Raw genomic sequence first — 20,080 nt, 5'->3', positions numbered from 1 at the left:
AAATTTCTAGGTGAATTTACACAACATTTCTTTAAAGGCAAACAATGGTTTAGAACAATGCGCATACCTTGGTTTAGTATCAAACAGCAGATTTTGCCTAAGCGTGGGTAATTGTTTATTTAATACTCTTATTTAGAGAGCCTTTGGAATTTCCGTTTTCACCTAACCCAGGTGCTTGAGGTTGGGAGGTTCATTTAGAAGCTTCTAGTAGCTCAGAGAGTAATTCGAGGTGGTCCCAACCCGTGGCTGGCTGGCTGCCTGCTAGAGCTGTCTCTTGGTAGGTACTGAGGTAGCTGAGATCACCCTACGTAGTACTACCTCTGTACGTAACCCCGCTGTTGACCACTCGACTCACAAACACTGGCTGCTTACATCACTGCCAACCGAGCTCAACATCCATCCCCAGTGATCATCCTGTCCTTTATTAACGAATTCATGTTAGTCTAATAAGGGTGCAGCTTCAACCCTACACCTCATCTTCTTATTACCTACCTACACCTTCTGAAGAATGGCGACCAACGTCGTGGTGATAGCCACCGACTTACGGCGAGCTACTATCAAAGTCAACCCTGGAACGTACCTTATTGATGTGTTGGAGGAAGCTTGCAGAAGACTCAACCTGTCCAGTGATAAATATCTTGTCAAGTAGGTACCACATGCTCGAGCTAGGCTCTTCCGCTGAGCAAGTAGCTAATGAGATTAACGTATAGACACCGACAAAAAACAGTAGATTTATCTGTCCCCTTCCGAACGTCTGGTCTGTCGCCAGGCGCAAAACTTGAACTTGTCCAAAAGTCGAAAACACCTTCTGCTATCCAAGTCGCCCTCCAAGTTCCTCCACCCGAGGGTCGCGAAATACCTGGTGGCCGTTTGATTCAAAAGTTCCCCAGCGATCTCACCATATGGAAGGTTCTCCGCCAGTTCGAGAGCGGAGAGGCCAGCAATGGAAGGAACATCAATATTACCGGCCGCGGAATCGCGCAAATGAGTGGTGGTATAGGGAGCGGTAGCGGACAGCTTTACTACGAAACACCGGTTCTCAACATTATGGGACGAGAGCTTGCAACCTTTGCCGATTTCCAGAAGACACTATCGCAACTAGGATACAACTCAGGGAGTGTCCTGATTCGTTTGGACTACCGAAAGACAGACAAAACACTTTACGATGCAATGACAGAAATTGGCCAGTTCTTCAAAGACACCGAAGATGAAGACCTGAAAGCAGAAGCTCCAGCTGCAAAAGTCGAGGTTGCAGCAGAACAAGGGGCACAGAAGCTAGAAGAGCAAGCCCAAAGGGAGACACAGGACTCGCAGATGACGGATAATCAAGTAGAACAGACACATGAACCAGCCCCCATTCAACAAGAAACAGGGCCCAAGGCTACTGATGAGGATAACATGGACATCGACTCTTCTCGGCCCGGAGAGCCTCTGACACCCATCAACGTTTTCCTTGCTCCTTCAGGATCAACGCCTGCTGCGGCCTTAGCTCCCGCTAACGACGCTGACTTTGCACCTACAATCGCTCATGCGCAACTCCATCAAGCTCGGCTTCAGGGGGATTCGAGGAACAAGCGTCTACTATCAGATCGTGAATTGGAAGAGAAGGCTGCTGCAGAGGCCGCAAGGATCAACGCAATCAAATCTATTCTCGTCAAAGTTCGATTTCCGGACAACACAAGTAGCGACTGGGAAGTAAGTTCCTCTCACAGTGGCCAGTTCCTCTACGATGCTGTTCGGCATGTTATGGCCCATAACAACCAACCTTTCCATCTTGTTCTTCCTGGGACCAAGATTGTGATCAAAGACGATCCCAGCCCCAGCAACGGATTGATCAAGGCGTATAAACTATCTGGGCGTACTTTGATCAACCTGGTCTGGGACGATGCTGTACCATCAGCCGTACGGAAGGAGCCATTTCTCAAGGCCAACATTGCTCAAAAGGGCCAGCAGGTCAAGGTGCCTGAGCTCATCGCCTCGAATGATCAAGAAGAGGAAGTACCTGTTGCTCGGCCAGCACAAACAGAGAAGGGCGAGGGCTCAGGAGAGAAGACTGGCAAGAAGATACCCAAGTGGCTCAAGCTGGGCAAGAAATAGACAATAGTGGCAGTTTAGAAACGTTGCGGAGTTTGCATTAACCATCATTGGTGGCGTTGGTTTAAGGTAGCTTTTTCATAGCGCAAAACAGCGAAATCCAGAGGTCATGAAAACATATTGCATGCAACGGATGTAAATTCGAAAATGAAGGGGAGGCGTCACTCATCACGAAAGACAGATTGGAACATGGCTTCATCATTACGCCATAAATCTCTTGAAAGTGTTGGTATTCCGGTGACCCGTAGCTAAATCCCTGCCACGGAGCGTCCAAGCCGTTAATTTTTTTAATCGATCAAATCGTGACCACGCCAATCCATGCGAACCCCGTTCGGTGCCAGATTCTCAAAAATCAGATCAAACCGAGTTGATTTAGTGACCAGTACGGCGGGCCTCAGCGATGACGCGCTGGAGCTCGTCAACCTTGGCCTTGGCACGACCGAAGGTACCGAGCTACGATGCGAGTTAGTACTTATATCGTGGGGTGATTGCGGTGTCTGGGTTCGACATACTCTCTTCTTGGCGAGCTTACGGGCACGCTTGTCCTTGGAGTTGCGGAGCAACTCAATGACTCGGCGCTCGTAGGGGGCAAGGCTGTGAGGAATGGCGGTTAGCAAAAAGTTCGAGCACATATTTGAAAACTCCTCCAATGGATAGGGTACATGCTGGCTACTAGGCCTTGAACTCGCGGCGCAAATGCCACGCCCAGCATCCCCCATCCATCGCCTTCCAATCCAAGCTCTGATCCCAAAGATAATATCTGACTTACCCAGCAACCTCCTTGACGACCTCACGGACGAAAGCGGTGCGCTTGCTCAGGTGACCCTTGGTTCGGGAAACACGGGGCTTGACGACACGGGGAGTGGTTTTCTGTAATATCGGCGACAAATGTCAGCGTCCATCGTCTGCTAGTTCGGTGGTTGTCGAGCCCTCATCCGTCGCGAAGGCGAAGACAAAGCAGAGATCCTCCACGAGGTGAGACTGCGACAGAAAGACGTACGTGACCCTTGTTGAGGCCGACGGCCAGGCCAGATCGAGCGGTTTCAGCGGCCATTGTTGCTGGATGGGTTAGTTGGATCGTGAGGTGACGAGAATATTTCCAACAGGATCAGAAAAGACGAGGGGATCTTTAGCTTAGCTTAGTCCAAAATTTGCAAATCTGTGGGTCACGTGCCGAAGGGTAACCGGAGTTTGCATTTTGTGCGTACCCCACATCAACCATTTGATGGCGGGTGGATCTATCTGATGTGTGAGACGACGGCTCATCAGAGCTTAGAAGAGGACTACCTATCCGTAGACTAGACTAACACGGATACATAAAAATGAAGAACAGCACTTGGCATCATGAACCGTCAACTGTGAGTTTCAAACATGACTTGACTCTTACGAGAAACAATGATGCTGATCATGCTCAAATCAAACGGATATGGCATCATGTCTTGAAGGCTAGGGTTAACATTATAGAAAGTCTTTGCCTTTTCATACTCAATCCCATATGGCCCAGGATCAGCGTGAATATCTATCCACTCGGCCTTATCCAGCAACAGGCCATGTTCATAGAGGTACTGTATGATCTTGGATGCCTCCAATCCACAAAGGAGGTCAAATAAGGTACGACGATACTTTGTGCATTGCGATCGACAACCGAGTCTCCGAGGGATCATCCTCCAATCTTCCTTGTGTTAAAGGGAAACACAGAAAATGTAACCAGCCTGCCAGCAGAACTCGGAAATTCATCGCTTCTCAGTGCAACGCTTTTGCACGAAGAGATCACGTTTCTATTCTTGTGCTACCCAACAGCAACAGCTTTGTTGGCCATCTGTACTGTAGCTAAGAATAGCTTGAGGCGGCTCAGACGCTTGCTTGTGTTATAATATCGTAAACAATGAGTTGGCCATGGATATTCCATAATAATAAACATCCGAGGCTCCGACCCAGCGAACATGAAACACGATCGACATCCAATCAATTGCACTGCCTGGTTGTTGGCTCCTCGCCTCCGATCCCTTCAACTCTATGTCTCCTTGCGGACGTAGAAGGATCTGCGGGTGGAATTGGATTGCATTGCACGACAGCGCTGGAATCTAGAGCAGGCCCGATTTAATGGGTTACTAGGCCGCGTGTTCGGTGAAGCAAGGAGAAACCACTCGGAGCGGTTGATGCTCTGACGTCGTGTTCTCCATATGGCTTTTGATGGACTTATAAACTACCTACTTCGCTAGTCATGTCTCGAGTTGAAAATCTGCTGTTTGACAACATCAAACTTCACGAATTAACATACCTTTGCTAATTAGTAGGTATACAACCTCTCACTTCATACCAAACACACATACTACATTCCTCAAATACTCTCACGATGCAATTCGGACTTTTGTTTCTTTCTGCTTTGCCCACAACTTGGGCCGCACATCTTTACGCAGTTCCCCAGAGTCTTTCTCTTCTCGAGACTAGTGCTGAAGATAATGGCTGCACACTACCCGATACCTACCGCATCCGGAACTTCAAGGCAGAGTCTAAAGACAGCGGCAAGACGCTCAGTGGCTTTGACTTTGTATTCTTCGACCAGGACACCAAATTGACGACCCCTTGCCACAAGAACGCTTCTTCAAAGGCCATTACGGGGTTGGGAGGCAGAGATCGTTTTGCGTGTGACAACGACGCGGTGGAGTTCATCTGGACTGATGATACCAAGAAGCTATGGATGATGGAGAAGGTCTGTCAACAACAGGATGGGTAAGTCTTGACTCCTCGATCTTGAAGAGAAAACATGCATTGACAGCGGCCCAATAGATCTGTACCATATGAGGCCAGTGGTAGCATCATTCTCAACGTCAAGTGTGCCAGGACTGGCGGCTGCTCGAGCAACTCGACAGACCAGAAGTCGGCCTTTACTAGCCTTCAACCCGTGAGGGAGGCTCCCCCTTCCTGAGAATTCGGTCCGTGATAAGTAAGATCTCGTGATCTTGAGCCGTGCAGAATCTAGTCTGCCTGATAGTCAGACGGGCTACCTTGTCACTTGTACAAGACTAGAGTGGACGTATGAGGATGGCAGTGAGGCGAGGAAAAGACAGCGATAGTGTCCCATTAATACCACGAATGGATAGAGATTCAGCACAAAGCTTCAAGATGAGCAGCGCACTCTGTTCGTGATTTCTTCAAGATCATTTATTCAGGAACAAAAGCCGACTTCTGCCTCCAGCGTGAAAGAATGTAAAGTGGGTCTACAATCCGGGGTAGTGTACTCTCATTGACCACTCAGAGTGTCTCATTTGGCTCTAAATAGAGGGAACAAATGACGCTCCCTTCCTATTGGTCGTTTGTTGGCCTAGGTAGGTACCGCCAATTCTAGTACATGTGCCGTATGACCTCAACAGTTTGAAGTATCATTCACGAGACCTGTCAACCCTGATCTTGACCACTTCATTTGATCTACCTGCTATTTCAGCTCTCATCATTATGTATGTCGAGGCTAAAGTCAAATAGTCCTCAACACTTTCTCAATGATGCATTGCTCCTTTACCGTCATCCCGTCCACTCTCAATTCGGAGAACTTCTGAGTCGTTACTAGAAGTTGATTCTACAACGCAGATCGAGTATTAGGGATCTTTCCCACTATTGAAAAAAAGACCAGCGCATTTATGGACGCGTTTGCAACTGTTCAGACTTTGCAACTATCAGCATAGAGCACCACGTTACACCATGCGACTCAGGCCCGTCAACACGATGAGAACACTGACTCTTCAGCTGGTTCTCATCACTTCATGCCTCGCTCTTAGCAATCCATTTTCAATACTCAGACACAGCAGTAATGGTCCTAATATTAAACCCTACGGCATATCCGTTACCTTATTTGCAACACTCGAGCGTCTGTCGCGGCTCGTCGACATTGCCTATTGTATTGGCACCACAGGAGTCAGGAAACCCTTCGACTGTGTCTCGCGCTGCAGCGAGTTTCCCAGTCTCGATCTCATCAATACGTGGAACACTGGCCCTTTGCTCAGTGACAGTTGCGGCTATATCGCTGTGGATCACGGTGTGAGGCAACGCGGAGACAATGACGCTTACATGGCCGGTGAGCCTGCTATCGTGGTGGCCTTCCGTGGTACCTACAGCATCGCCAACACGATTGTCGATCTGAGTACTGTGCCGCAAGAGTATGTGCCGTACCCATCTCCTGACCACGACGGAGAAAACCCACCTGACGAACCGAAGCATCAATGTACAAATTGTACGGTGCACATGGGGTTCCTCCAGTCCTGGAAGAATGCCCGAAGCCTCGTACTTCCACAATTGAGACAGCTGAGGCTCCAATATCCTTCTTATCCTGTCCAGCTTATAGGTCATAGCCTGGGAGGTTCCGTCGCTTGCCTCGCTGCACTGGAGCTCAAGGTATCTATGGGGTGGCAGGACGTCATAGTCACGACCTTTGGTGAGCCCCGAGTTGGGAATGAAGGGCTCGCCCACTTCGTCGATGAAGTCTTCCATCTAGATGGCCAAGATGATCTCGAGGGGCGACAATACAGGCGGGTTACTCACAAGGAAGACCCCGTGCCTCTGCTTCCTCTGGGTGAATGGGGCTACAAGTCACACGCAGGGGAGATATACATCGCCAAACAGGAGCTAAGCCCTTCTGAAGCCGATATTTACATGTGTATCGGCGACAACGATCCGAAATGCATCTCCGGGGCAGACGACTCGTTATGGATGACGATACGCCGCTTGTTCCACGTCAAAGGCCTTCTAACGGCCTCGGACAAATTGGCAGAGTTGAACGGATTCCCTTCTAGATTCAAGCTATGGCAACTGCTGTTTGCTCATCGGGATTACTTCTGGAGACTCGGCCTCTGTGTACCAGGAGGCGACCCTGCAGATTGGGGCAGAGGACGTTACCAAGCACCGGAAACGGAGGAGCTATGATTTTTTGAACTTATTGTGTTGGAGTTGGCAGGCGTTGATGACATGGAAAAGCCAGCTTTAAGATATCTCATGCATATGAACTTGATGGATTAACACATTTGCAGAGCTGGAGCTTCAACATTTTTGAAATCAAATTCGTCATGTATTTCATTAAGTATTTGACAAATTCAATGTAGTCTCAAGCGTCTAAAACCTATTGACTCATATTCTAGAACCACCATATGGATGAAAGAGACCATGTTTTCTACTCCGTCCCAACCAGTATATCCAGCGTGTTGTTCAAAGTCCTACGGTTTTCTGGTGACCTAGTCCAGGCGGTCCCGCTGACCACGGGCTAGACCGAGCGGAAAGCTCCACCAAAACAAGCTGAACCAGGATTATTCAAAGTCATGTCAAGTGATAAAGAGGGGTCCCACGCTAAAAGAGGTCCCTGAAAGAAAGATTTCACCTTGGGGAAGGCTGCTGGAATTCATACTTATCCAGCCTGGTCGACTTGTTTCTATGTAGACAGTCCATCATCTCGAATACCCACCATAACAAGAAGGAGATAAGAAAGGAGAACAGCACATTCCTGCTGCTGAGCTGTCTGTACTGTATGAGGCAAAACCGGTTTCCACGGCTCTCTGGTGGAACGTGGGCTTCGGATGATTGCAGATGGGTCCGTGGGATCAGAGGAGAAATGGTTCAGTTAATAAACAGGGGTTTGATGAGCGACAGAGCTGCTATTAAGCTCCAGATTGCAAAAAGAAGGCCTTCATTGAAGTCGGCCAGGGCTAGTTACGAACAAGACTACAACCTACAAGTGATTTGAACTTGACAGCTACAGTGTGCCCTTAGAGTGGAATATCTTGAAACGAGTAGGATATCACCAAACTCTAACCAGCTAAACAGTTCCCGCATCCAGGTTCGCGGATTTCCTGGTCAAGGATGATGCACAAATCGAGGCGTACGATATGACATGGAGGGGTTGGAAGCAAGCGGAATGAAAAACATCAAGTGTCAAGTCACAAGGCAGGGATTTGACCCGTTCAGAGCGAGATGGGCAGATCTTGAGATTTGATGCAGCCCAGCCAGCCCAGCAAAGAGTGCCACTGTATCTACCAGTTCTGACGAACTCCATAGATAGGGCTCTGTTTCTTGATGGACACGAGTCCGAGTGCTGTGGAGGGGTTGTCGAGATTGTGTAAGAAATCTTGATCCAGGTTTCAGATACGGAGTAGTGGTTTTGGTCTTGACTTGATACATATATCGCAACAGGCGTCTCAGAGTCAGGGTCAGGGTCACAGAATCCAGACTATGCAGAAGCGTTTGGATTGATAAGCTCTTAAACGCTGGACTCTGGAGTGGGCGGTTAATATAACGGACGGTCCCAGGAAATGAGTTCATCTCGTGTGAAGCTCTCACGGCCTATAATCCAGCAGAATAGAACTGTCATGCGCTGGTAAGCTCAGTAAGTCTAACTATGGGGGCGTATGAATGGTAGACTCTCGTGCCTTCTGGCGGTAGTGGCAGTCGTGGGCAGACAACAACAGATCATCACTGGTCGAAAGCCTCTCGGATCTCAGACTTTCAGCCATGATTCGTGTGTGAGATGCGTGCTGCCGTCCGTGGCGGGCCTGGAGATAACCAGGACAAGGGCCCAATAGAAGTCGTCTCATCAGCCCCAATGAGGCTGATTCAATTATGATGCAGAGACAACAACTAGCATTGTGTGATTGATTTCTCTTACGAAAAGCAGCTTGCCGTAAAGGAGACATTAGCACGTGCATATCAGCACCATTTCCTAGGAATCAAACCTGAAAAAGGGGTGTCTGCACAGGCGGCCTGTGTGAATGAACTGGAGGAGAGATTGGCGTCAACTGCCAGGGCTAATGAGCACCACGTATCAAACAACGGCTACCTAGAAAACTGTTTCGTTTGGTGGAAGAGGGGTGAAATCAATGGAAGGGGGCTCATCTCTGTCGTCACTTTTTTTAGGCTCACGTGGCTACCTGTGCATTGTTTACATCCGGCATGGATGGCATGGCATGGCAGCCTGGGGCCAGCCCAGGACAAAGCCCAGGTTCCTTGAGTTTCTACTACCCCAGCTCCACAGTAGGTATTTGAGACTACGGGTACTGGGCTCAGATTGCTCCAAGCTACCCGGACCTTACCTTCAGTATTTGGGATGCACTACAATTTAGATGAGGCGGGCAGCTATGGCGCACCAGGTTCCGTCTGGACTTTTCAACGGGGACATGTTCCGCTAAACGGGGAGATCATATCGGCTCCCCTATTTTCTCCTCTCTCTCCAGTTAATGGCACTGTCGGTTGTCTTGAAAAGATCCATTCATTATTAGAGCGGTGACTGGGTTTGTGGTGCACTAATGTAGATATGCGGGTTAAACAGTTACCAAGAAGTGGGAGTCAAAGGCCCAGAGGCCAACAGCCCGGGCCTAAGGCGACCCTGGGATTGGGCGGGCCAGGCTGTTCCTTGGGCGATACACCCCTAGAAACGATCCATTCCATGGGGGGAGCTGCCCGCACTGGGGGCCTGCCCGCTGCCTGTCCGGCTGGCTCCCATCCATCCATTCCATTAGTACAGGGCGCTGCCAAAGTCCAATTCTAATGCGCAAAATACGTACCCAGGTTCCTACCTACCTTAGTACCTTGACCTCGCTCACTCACCCAACGCCTGACCCGCCTAACTACACCTCAGTCCAATCCAGTCACTGGTCTCTCTACCTTACCTCTGCTCATCCCTCTCCCTACGCGCCCCCCAACTCTCAACCTCAAAAATTCAATCTCTCACTCAACCTCTCTTCTCCCTGTCACGACTACTTCCACTTCCTTTCTTCTTATCAAACAACTCCCAATATCTTCCAAAATGGCCACCGAGGTATGTATTCTCCCTCCAAGTTTCTCTATCCTTCTCTAGAGATGCTCTACCCTTTTTCCCTCTCGGCCTCCTGTCCCGCCGAAGGCCGCACAACCCCTCAATCGAAGCCCAACATGGACAAACGGGGACAACACCATGAGGTTCCTCCTCGAAACTCACGATTCGTCCATGGCCTCGAACTCTCGGCTATGTAGCTTGCGATTCTCTAGAGGCCATCTCAACTTGCCATCAGGCGGTGTTGCTCGATCCCATCCCCCTCCCCGCTCATCTCCTCATCCCCATCTCTCTGATCAAAATGCTTGATGCTGACTCTCATGGTGTGATAGCGTGAAAGGTTTGTCTACAGCATCCCCTCACGGATCTCTTCCGACGCTATCGGCGCCCTGCCAATACCTTGGCTCGTCCGGCTCGTCTAGGAATCCAGATCCCCTTCGAAGGACATCGCATCGCTGACATCGTACGTGTTACCTCACTATAGCAAGACCTTCCTGGCCCGCCTCTGCGAGCAGGCCGAGCGCTACGATGAGATGGTCACCTACATGAAGGAGGTGGCTAAGCTGGGCGGAGAGCTCACTGTTGACGAGCGTAACCTCCTCAGCGTCGCCTACAAGAACGTTGTCGGCACCCGACGTGCCTCGTGGCGCATCATCTCCTCGATCGAGCAGAAGGAGGAATCTAAGGGCTCCGACAAGCACGTCTCTACCATCAAGGATTACCGCAACAAGATCGAGACCGAGCTCGAGAAGGTCTGCCAGGATGTTCTCGATGTCCTCGACGACTTCCTCATCCCTAACGCTGCCACCGGCGAGTCCAAGGTCTTCTACCACAAGATGTGCGTTTTTATCTTCCCCGCCTCTAGCCTGAGGCCCCTCGTCTTTCCGCCCTTTTTGTGCTCGCTCACGCAGCACTACACCCATCTCGCTCCATGCGTGCTTTTTCCACCGCGGAAAAAAAATTGCACTCCATTTTTTATTTATTTAGTTATCGAGAAGCTGACCGTGTTTCTTTCTGATGAATAGGAAGGGTGACTACCACCGTTACCTCGCTGAATTTGCCTCTGGTGAGAAGCGCAAGGGTGCTGCTACCGCTGCCCACGATGCTTACAAGGTAAGGCTAAATTAAAACCCAACTACCCCCCACCTCCGTCACATGCCGCAAGATCCGGGCCGCTGGTGCCCCTCGCTGACAAGTTTTGCCCAACCACAGAGCGCTACCGATGTTGCCCAGACTGAGCTCACTCCAACTCACCCTATCCGTCTGGGTCTCGCTCTCAACTTCTCCGTCTTCTACTACGAGATCTTGAACTCCCCCGACCGTGCTTGCCACCTTGCGAAGCAGGCCTTCGACGATGCTATTGCCGAGCTCGACTCCCTCTCTGAGGAGTCTTACCGTGATAGCACCCTGATCATGCAGCTCCTCCGAGACAACCTCACCCTCTGGACTTCTAGCGACAGCGCTGAGGGCGAGGCCGCTGGTGCTGCCGATGCCCCCAAGAAGGAGGAGGGCGAGGCTACCAAGCCCGCTGAGCCTGCCGCCGCCCCTGCTGGGGAGCCTGCGCCTGCTGCTGCCTCCTAAATCTGTCAATAATCCCCCTCGATACCACATGCGTCTCGGCATATAGGAACCGAGACGTATTCTTGCCCCGGTTACACTTGTCTGCCCCCGGACACACGGATAGCTGGGCCTGTCTTGGGCGGGCTGGATGATAGTACGAGGCTTCTTCTTTTTGCGCGGTGCGTTGCTTTTTTCCCATGGCGATGGAGAGGGAGGAATCACAAAGGGTCTGGTTTCTGGCAAGGGAGAGTGTACGGCGTGGAATCTTTCGTCTTGTTTGTCCGTCGGACTAGTAAGAAGGGAAGAAGGGGAGTGGGGAAAATTCGATCCGCCAACACTCAGTGATGACGGCTATTTGTCTTTTTTTCTCTCTTTTTTTCTACCTGGCAGATAAATCGCAAAGTTTCCTCCCCTTTTCACACATTTTTTTTCTTTGGCCTACTTGCCGCACCTAGCATTTGTGTATCTCTCAATCCCCGTCTTGTTGGTCATTAAGAACGTGGACAGGGCTTAGCCCGTCTTGATGGATCGTCACGAAGAAGGCTTTCTCATGTTAACGCTTTTCCCCCAATTGTCTTATGTCTTTTATGTTTTCTGTTCATGTCTATTGGTTCGTTCTCAAACGTGACCCCCCCTGACGAGAGGCAATGGAGATGAATTGTTTCCTGTTGTTTCTAAACAAAGACTTGTCCCCAAAAATTAACCCCCTATACATTCATGTTCACGGGTACCGAGGAAAAAAAGTGGCGGTATAAGCTGCCCCTTGGCTTTTCCGATCTGAAGCCTCTCAGAGTTTCTGTACTGGTGACATTTGTTCTCTACTGACATTTTCCTGATGTTGAACGGTTGCATTTCCCAGCGCTTGTGTTCCGTCTTTATATTCGCGAACCGTCTGCCATTGGGTTTCCGAAGTTTTGCATATGTATAACGTCAAATGTCGGGTGGAACAAGTGTCGAATGTGATAGTCTCTCGTACCTGGGATTAGAAGGATTGGTTTACACGTGCATGCTAGTCTAGGTACGTGGCATTGTCTGTTAAGGACATTGATTAATGAAGAATAAATGCTATATCATGACACATGTCGACGTGGCCCCGGCTGCCTATTAGGAAGTATGTATTGCTGGCACCGGGCCGTTCGTAAGCAAAGATGGCAGACGCATTCCTTGCTTGGTAGCGAGTGCTGATGCGTCAGTCCGTTAGCGACGCTGTCACCGCTCCTCGGTGCGACGATTGAGTAGCCTGGCTGCTCGAGCCAACCTCTCTTGCTTCTCCTTCAAGCCATTTCCTTCTTCGCTATCCCTCTCTAGAATGCCGCCTTCTTCGTCCCTTGCGTCCTCTCCACGAGCCACCCTGTTCTCAAGTCCGCGGTACATAGCCGTGCGGCCATCTGGGGGAAGCTCGGCGGCGGCAGCAGCCATGTTGGCGGCGGCGCGTCTCTTGGGCCCAAAGCGCCAGCTAATGCGCTTCCACAAGCTTCGCGACTTGGAACCAGCAGGTGATGGAGGTGTGGCAAACGAAGTATCCGGGTCGGGGTCTGGAGTGGCGGCAGATGAAGACGACAGTGATGATGATAGTGACGGGGCCGTGGGGAGGTGTAGGGCTGAAGCGACTTCGGTGCGCCAGATATGAATGCGCTCTTGCTTCGCAGGAGGCATGAGGGGGTTGATCTTGATTCGGTGATCTGAATTATCGGCCATGGCTGGTTCTGTTACTGTTGAGGCTGATGATGGATTGCGATTTGTTGGTAGGAGCAAGCAATTAATTAATTTGTCGTGGTTTGGTGATGGGATCCGTAAGGAGATGTTGGATTATGGGGCTCAATGCGTATTGTGTGGTATTAGTCCGAGGCCAGTCGGAATTGTGAAGCTTGCCATCAAATCAATGATCTGCCGTTGGTGATGATGAGAAGCGGACGATGAGGACGTCAAAAGTAAAAAAAATCAGTGGCTCGTTGACAATCTTTGTTTTGCGCGTCGTCCAGCGATTTCATCCGTGTACGCCAATGACTCGTGCAGATCGTACGAAATCGTACTATCGAAGGGCCTGAGCGTGCTGGATCTGGATCTGGGGGTTGTCTCCAAGACTCGAACACTCGATACCAGACAGATGAGGCTTGATTGCGATGGCCTGTGATGATGTTCCCAATGACCAAGAAAGAAAAAGCAAACAACCCAGACTGAAGGTTGTCTCTGTGAGAAGGGAAAAGGAGAAATTGCGATCAAGGTTTAGAAATAAGAGAGGCAAGGCGAGGTCAAGCAAGGTAAGGTAGGTTCGGTTCAAAAGCGATTGGAGCTAAGGAAATCACGGACCGGGGACGATCTATATGGCTTCAATGGGGGGAAGAGAGAGGGGGGGGCGGGTTTCTGAGCGGGCCAAAAATGAATTAGGTACGATGGTCTAGGTGGCTGGAGGTCTTATGTTGGAGGACTGAGATTGGGAATTGAGGGCATCGGAGGTGGAGGAAGAGAAGACAAAGAGACGAAGGATGAGAGTGTGGTTTTTGCAAGGTCGAGTATGTGCATGCAAGGATGTGATATGATAGATACATAAATTGATCAGCGCTGGTCTAGATCGTCCAAGGTCAACCAAGGTCTCGTGCTCACGACAGGGAAGAGAGAGTGCAGCGTGGACGGTAACCTACGGCAGCCATGGAGCGCTACCATGTCCTGCATGCACCTCCCTTAGTATCTAGCATTACTGAGGCTGCAGCGCTCCATGCATTGCATAGGTAGGTAGTAGTCATGGGCATCAACTGAACTGTGGATACTATACCAAGCATTGAAAGTGTCGGTGACGGGGACCAAAGGTTCGTGCCGAACTCAACAACACCAGTAGGTTAAACGTTAAGCCCAAAGAGTCAGCAGAGTATTTCTGACAAAACAATCAGATCAGATCACACGCCCGCCAGATACCGAGAATTATCTCATTGGAGGTCTCCATCTGTGGGGCTTGGTCATGAGGCCTAGATACTGATACTGTACAATAAATCCCTCCACCTTGCCCCTCCAGGGTAGCAATTTTACCTACCTACCTACTAGTACCTACCTATATTACACGCCTTACAGGTATCTTGGATTCAAGCCGCCGCCACAGCATTGATGCATCACCCGACGAGAGGCACAGTTAATTAAATTAGGTGCGTCCTTGGCGATAGCGATCTACCGAAATCAACCGTCGAAACACGCCACTACTCCCATCTGGTGGCTTTCTCGACCGACTCGTGGTTAGACGACTTCGGTGACACATGATTCAGTTGCTGGCTCACATGCTGTGAAACATAAAACACCATCAGAGATAACAACATCAGCTGGCGAATCTCGGCGACAGTGACCAAGTCTTGTTTGTACTTTTTACTCTTACACTAAAGGCGTAACCATAGTCATAATCCAAGCCAAGTCCCCAAGACATACCTCCCCAAGACACACTTCCCAAGTGATTCAAGCCCATCAAAACGCTTCCCAACGCCTCGCATCCAAGAACTAAGCTAACTCATACCTGCAAACCAACTCACTTTTCCTATGCCCTTGTGCTCGGCTTCAGCGTTTCCCAACCTCCTACCTCTTGACCCTCACCCAGAGATCCCAGTAGATCCGTAGACCCTTGCCGTTGATGCTGGTTTTGGTTCTGTTGCGGTAACTGTGGCTTGGGCTGTACTGGCGGTGCTGCGCGGCGAGATGGCACTCCGCCAGTCATACCGGGCAGCCCTACCGCTCCGATCGAGCTAGACGGGTTTGCACCAGTTCCGTTCACGCTAGGCTTCGGAGGTGCTACGGGCTTCCGTGAGGTGGCTCCGATGCCCTGTGAGTGAGGACTTCCTGTGAGACCTCCGGTGTGAGCCCTTGTTGGCAGCGGTGGCCGGAAGTCGTCTTCCATGGCTCTCTGGCTCAGTGCTGGGCTTGAGCTTGGCGATGTTGTGGTCAGATGTACAGGCTTCTTCGCTACTGGCGGCGCAGGTTTCCCACCCTTGCTGTTCTGCGAGAACTGGGAAGCATGAGAAGCTGCTGATGTAGGCCGAAGAGGTGGAGGTAGCGGTTGAGTCTGCACCCTATTAAGACCAAACCCGTTGCTCGGTGGTGTCTGTCCCATTGCCGCCACTCCTGATGTTCCTCGTCGCGGAGGTGGAGGCGGAGGTGGCGTCTCGACATGGCCCATAGGAGCATGATCATCTAGGAGATTCATGCGCCCGACCTTAGCTGGCAATGCTGATGGGTCATATGGCGGTGGCAGCTTTCGAGGTTGAATACTCGACCCTGATGCCATGACGTTGGGCAAGCTGACTTTTTCAAATGGTGAACTGGACATGCTGGACAGAGATGCCTTTGACGACGATCTTGGAATAGAGATCCAATCCGGCTCTTCAGTAAGACCAAAGGGATTTGAAGGACGGTTGGGATTGAGGCCCACGGCTTGCCCGTTTCTGGGTTTGGGCACAGGTACAGCGGCACGAGCGGGCTGCTTGTTGTCGAGCCACCACTTCTGGCGATCCGAACTTGCGGGAGGAAGCCCTGGCTCGATAGAATCATAGCCAATAAGATCTTCATCATCGCTGTCCTCGCCAGTGCCAAGATGAGCTGTTGCGTCTCCGACCTCGGCCTTTCGACGTTGATACAACTCCGTACTGATCTTTTCTCGCAGCTGCTCATCCACGATGCTCACCCTACACTCGAAGGCAGCGTGGACAGGTCGGTGATCTGAGAATTTGAGAGGTGCCGAGTTATACAAGATCTGTCTGAGGTTGGAACCCTTCCTGAGAATACGATCTGTCCACGCAGGAATGCGAGCTTTCTCACTGTAGTCTCGTCAGAATTTGTGAATACAAGCACCGATACATGAAAGTGCACTTACGAGGTATCATAGTCATCGGTTCCTATGTCAAACTTGTACGTCGGAGGAAACGTGATGCGAGCTTCAGAATAAAAGGGGAACGATAATCCAGCTACCATCTGCAGATTGAGCTGATCATTCTCGTATAGCGTCTCAAAGTCACGCTTCTTCACCAACGCACGCGCAGTTTCAGAGTTGAGCCCAATGCGATAGTTGAAGTCGCCCAACCAGATGACGGCGTCTGTTTTTGTCAGTATGTGTGGATTCAGCGAACACAGTACCAAGGGTACTTACCATGATCATCGATTCCCCGGTTCCGCTGAAAGCGTAAACCGTGATGTATTGTTGCATAATCCCGGTTGCGTTCATCGTAGTTTGAAAAGCCAGCAGCCAGATGTGCCGTGACGAAACATATATGCGTGTTGGCATAGTCGAATCGAATCGCCACAGCACCCTTGTTTCCAGCCATGCCAGACATGCCAGTCTTTTTCACGCTACCCTCCACGTTCTTAATGTTGGCCAAACTGGGCGTCTTTACAAAAATGCAGAGTGCTGCTCCAACTAGCTGCCCGCTCCGCAGCAACACATACCTCTCACCTCCCAATCGCTTTTGTCGATCGTTGAGATTGCGCTTCACGGCATGCTCCCATAGGTTCTTCCGTGACGGGTCACTGTTCATGATCTGTTGCGGACTGAGCTCTACAATTTCTTGAAAACCAACGACGTAGATGTCCGGCTGCGCATCTCCCAAGGTCTCCGGGAATAACCAGGGGCCAAGATCATCATTGACGCCTTCGGTACGGCCATTAAGGTTGAACGTGCCAACCCATATGGTGATGCTGTTGTATGACGTGAACTCGCTGCTCCTTTTGGACAGCTCTGTTGACACAAAATCGCTGATGGGATCGAACAGAAGGACCGCCGCTTGCCCAACAAGGCGACCCAAAAGCATGTCAATAGTGATTTGACGAGAGGGGTCGAGGAAGTTGTTGTGATAGATACGTTGGACAGACTTTCGCACGTCAGCCACAGCCCCTGCAAGAGACATCTTTCCATGACGCGTGAACGATGATTTGAGCGCGCCTGTCCCAGCATACGTTTTGGACAAAGAGTCGCCGTTGTCTGCCCATAGACTGGAATGTCTCATCCAGAAATCAGAGGCAGCGAATTCACCCCGATGTCCAAGAAAGGCCTCAACTGCCATCTGTGAGATCATGGTTTGCACAAGATTAGTTCGATCAAGACAGTCCAGACAATTGGTTCGGAAGACACCCTCCTGCTGAAGCACAACCACCATACGAGCTTGTCCAGAGCCATCATGGTCATATCTAGGTTCGCTTGTCTCCTCCGCAAGAAAGTAGGCAAAACCGTCGGTGGAGTCCTCAATATAGCGGCGGATATCTCGCGCAGCCTCATATCCCGCTGGCCCTTTTGTTTCTGCATGGAAATCGTAATTGGTTTCTCGCAAGAGAGCATGATCTGAAGATCCGTCTGGGCCAGCACGACTTAATGGACAGTGTTTGATACCATTGTGGTAGAGTGTACTGAGCTCTACCTCGCCAGGCTTTGTCTCACTAAGAAGATTGATGACATGGACAGCTCCGTACGATTGCTCGAGCTCCTCAAAATGTTTGTTGAAGGCCGGCTGTGTCCCGTCGGGAGATCTGGTGACTGTGATCTTCTGCCGACCTGGAATAAGATCGGCTGCTTGTTCCCAAAAGACAGGTACTGATCCGCGCACTTGAGCATAGGAGAACATGGTTCCCGCCGGGCTCCAGAAAGTGGTCTCAGTTTCAACAAAGTTTGCCACATGCCCATCATCATCAATACCTCGTGAATTGAAGCGAGTTCCAGCTCTGCGACAGGATAGTCGAGATATGAGAGTCATAAAAGAAGGCATTCCTGACTTGGAATTCTTAAGTGGCGAAGAGCTTAGCGGAATTGTCATGGTTTTACAGAAACCACGAATTGCTGATGTCAGTATTCGTGACGAATCAAGCGCAGCTCGTTCATTAGGCATGAGACGGGAACGAAACTGGACAAGAGGACTGATCATGAATGAGTTCCAGAGAAACCCATCGTCAAAATTGTCGATTTCGAACGAGTTGGAATTGATTGGTCTATTTCTTGTCAGTCTAATGATGTACAGGTCAAGGTAACAACGAACCTGTCTTGAAGCCGATTTGTGAGATCGAAATCTGTACTGTAGTAAAATGTTCCGTTGCTTAGTAGGCTGCGAAGCTCGTGACATGGGTGCTCCATGGCAACTTCTCTTCGACCAAGGCCTTGTCCATAAGGACCAGATTGCACCGATGCAGAATCCGAAAACTCCGGATCAAGTGATTCGAGAGGAACAACATCGTCATAGTCCGCGCTACTCAGGCAGTAGAAGGCCACACCGTTTATACGTTCAACAGTCTCGCCAGGCCGCAAGGTGGCAGCACGTGTCGCATGCGTAATGACGGATAGGAAGACATCGCTGTTAACTGTGATCAAGCCTAGTGTCCCGTATATCGGTCGATGTGTCAGACGGCGATAGTCCTGCAGCAAATGCCTCGACACAGGTGCGAACTCGACCATGCATTTCGATACCAAAGCTTCGCCGGGGTTTCCGCGGCTCCTCGTAGACGCAGTTAAGGATGTAAGCGAGCCGTTCGCGATGGCTTCACTGGTGGAGGTAGTATATCGAAGAATCAGAGTGTGTGATGTTGAAACAATGGCGATGGATCGATGAGGATAGTCGCGTATGTAGAGCTCGCATGACTTTTCGGGAGAGGGAGCCTGGGAAGAGTAGGCCCCTGAGGAATATTCCATCGTGTATTCAGTAGGATAACATGGAATGGATAGAGGATGCAAGGTCAACGTGTCCACGATAGGATTACGCTTGCGAATGCGAAATGATTTTAATACTTCTTTTGACTCATGATTGATTGGAAGTGTAAGATGAATTTTAAAGACAGGAAACTTTCGGGCGGACGTAGTTGGGCTCTGTAGGGTTCAGCCAATGTTTGGATGAAGTTTTGAGCTTTGGGCGTTAGATAAATGTAAGAGGCGCTGGATTGGACTGCACGCTCGACAAATGACGTTTCTCAGCTGGGGTACCATGATGAGAGACCCCTGACTGCTAATAGGTAGTAGGTACTTAGCCAGTAGACGAAGCCCCACCAGTGGCATCTACAAATAGCCAAACATTGGATCTTTGAGCTTTGGCATGAACATCTGAACACAAGGCATCATCATTATCATGATGCAGGCCCATCGCCAATGATGCACTGGGCGAGAAACTCTTGGATAATGTCAAGAGCGCGAAGCTTGCGCCTTTACTTTCAGCTTATGGGGTTAAGGACCAAGTACTTCTTTAGGTCTATGATACCTAAAATACGATTGACTTTTGCTATCAATGGTAAAACAAAACATCAACCTCTGGTAAGACATAGGATGGCAACGAAACTTCATATCAGACTGCGAGACTTTGCCACGAATTCTGGCCCGATCAGCAAGCTTCGTATATACCCGCCGAAGTGCTTAAGGTAGTTTGGCTTGGAGAGAAGAGTTGCCCAGTTGAGATTCGAAAGACACTCAGGTAAGAATACTCCTAAACAGACAGCCCAGCCCGTTGAAAAAATACCATACGATGACAATAAGATTCGAGGTATCTCAAAAGAAAAAAGGTGACCCGCAAGACATGCGCAAGATCCGTGATGTGTGATCATGTCATGAGACACAATATTATACATGATATTGTCGAGAATCGGAGACCGCCGCGCAACAATAGAAACAAAATGACAAGGGAGCTTCAGATTCGAAATTGA

General features: G+C 50.1%; 7 protein-coding genes; 4 read left to right on the top strand and 3 right to left on the bottom strand.

Annotated features, from left to right (window-relative positions):
* Window positions 1-508: 508 nt before the first annotated feature.
* On the top strand, window positions 509-2,097 carry FFUJ_01431 (related to UBX domain protein; the record flags this gene model as incomplete). XM_023578784.1 has 2 exons in its annotated part: window positions 509-645; window positions 711-2,097. The coding sequence occupies 2 exons, from the start codon at window positions 509-511 to the stop codon at window positions 2,095-2,097; spliced, it is 1,524 nt and encodes a 507-aa protein (XP_023424137.1).
* A 369-nt stretch (window positions 2,098-2,466) lies between these two features.
* FFUJ_01432 (probable 60S ribosomal protein L36) lies at window positions 2,467-3,148 on the bottom strand (the record flags this gene model as incomplete). XM_023578772.1 has 4 exons in its annotated part: window positions 2,467-2,547; window positions 2,607-2,688; window positions 2,864-2,964; window positions 3,095-3,148. 4 exons carry the CDS (start codon window positions 3,146-3,148, stop codon window positions 2,467-2,469), a joined length of 318 nt encoding a protein of 105 aa, XP_023424136.1.
* Window positions 3,149-4,450: 1,302 nt separating this feature from the next.
* Window positions 4,451-5,023, top strand: FFUJ_01433 (uncharacterized protein; the record flags this gene model as incomplete). XM_023578761.1 has 2 exons in its annotated part: window positions 4,451-4,827; window positions 4,885-5,023. 2 exons carry the CDS (start codon window positions 4,451-4,453, stop codon window positions 5,021-5,023), a joined length of 516 nt encoding a protein of 171 aa, XP_023425448.1.
* A 770-nt stretch (window positions 5,024-5,793) lies between these two features.
* FFUJ_01434 (related to triacylglycerol lipase) lies at window positions 5,794-7,011 on the top strand (the record flags this gene model as incomplete). The annotated part of the gene is made up of 1 exon (XM_023578750.1): window positions 5,794-7,011. The coding sequence occupies one exon, from the start codon at window positions 5,794-5,796 to the stop codon at window positions 7,009-7,011; it is 1,218 nt and encodes a 405-aa protein (XP_023424135.1).
* A 2,866-nt stretch (window positions 7,012-9,877) lies between these two features.
* On the top strand, window positions 9,878-11,464 carry FFUJ_01435 (probable 14-3-3-like protein; the record flags this gene model as incomplete). XM_023578739.1 has 5 exons in its annotated part: window positions 9,878-9,889; window positions 10,216-10,223; window positions 10,368-10,721; window positions 10,909-10,996; window positions 11,096-11,464. 5 exons carry the CDS (start codon window positions 9,878-9,880, stop codon window positions 11,462-11,464), a joined length of 831 nt encoding a protein of 276 aa, XP_023425563.1.
* A 1,188-nt stretch (window positions 11,465-12,652) lies between these two features.
* Window positions 12,653-13,141, bottom strand: FFUJ_01436 (uncharacterized protein; the record flags this gene model as incomplete). Its single annotated transcript, XM_023578728.1, has 1 exon — window positions 12,653-13,141. The coding sequence occupies one exon, from the start codon at window positions 13,139-13,141 to the stop codon at window positions 12,653-12,655; it is 489 nt and encodes a 162-aa protein (XP_023424134.1).
* A 1,819-nt stretch (window positions 13,142-14,960) lies between these two features.
* On the bottom strand, window positions 14,961-19,082 carry FFUJ_01437 (related to phosphatidylinositol phosphate phosphatase; the record flags this gene model as incomplete). XM_023578717.1 has 4 exons in its annotated part: window positions 14,961-16,233; window positions 16,290-16,509; window positions 16,563-18,388; window positions 18,436-19,082. The coding sequence occupies 4 exons, from the start codon at window positions 19,080-19,082 to the stop codon at window positions 14,961-14,963; spliced, it is 3,966 nt and encodes a 1,321-aa protein (XP_023424133.1).
* Between the last annotated feature and the right edge of the window lie 998 nt (window positions 19,083-20,080).

The sequence above is a fragment of the Fusarium fujikuroi genome, chromosome FFUJ_chr01 (assembly GCF_900079805.1).
Source record: "Fusarium fujikuroi IMI 58289 draft genome, chromosome FFUJ_chr01".
Taxonomy (NCBI): domain Eukaryota; kingdom Fungi; phylum Ascomycota; class Sordariomycetes; order Hypocreales; family Nectriaceae; genus Fusarium; species Fusarium fujikuroi.
This window is presented reverse-complemented; position numbering and strand designations above follow the sequence as displayed.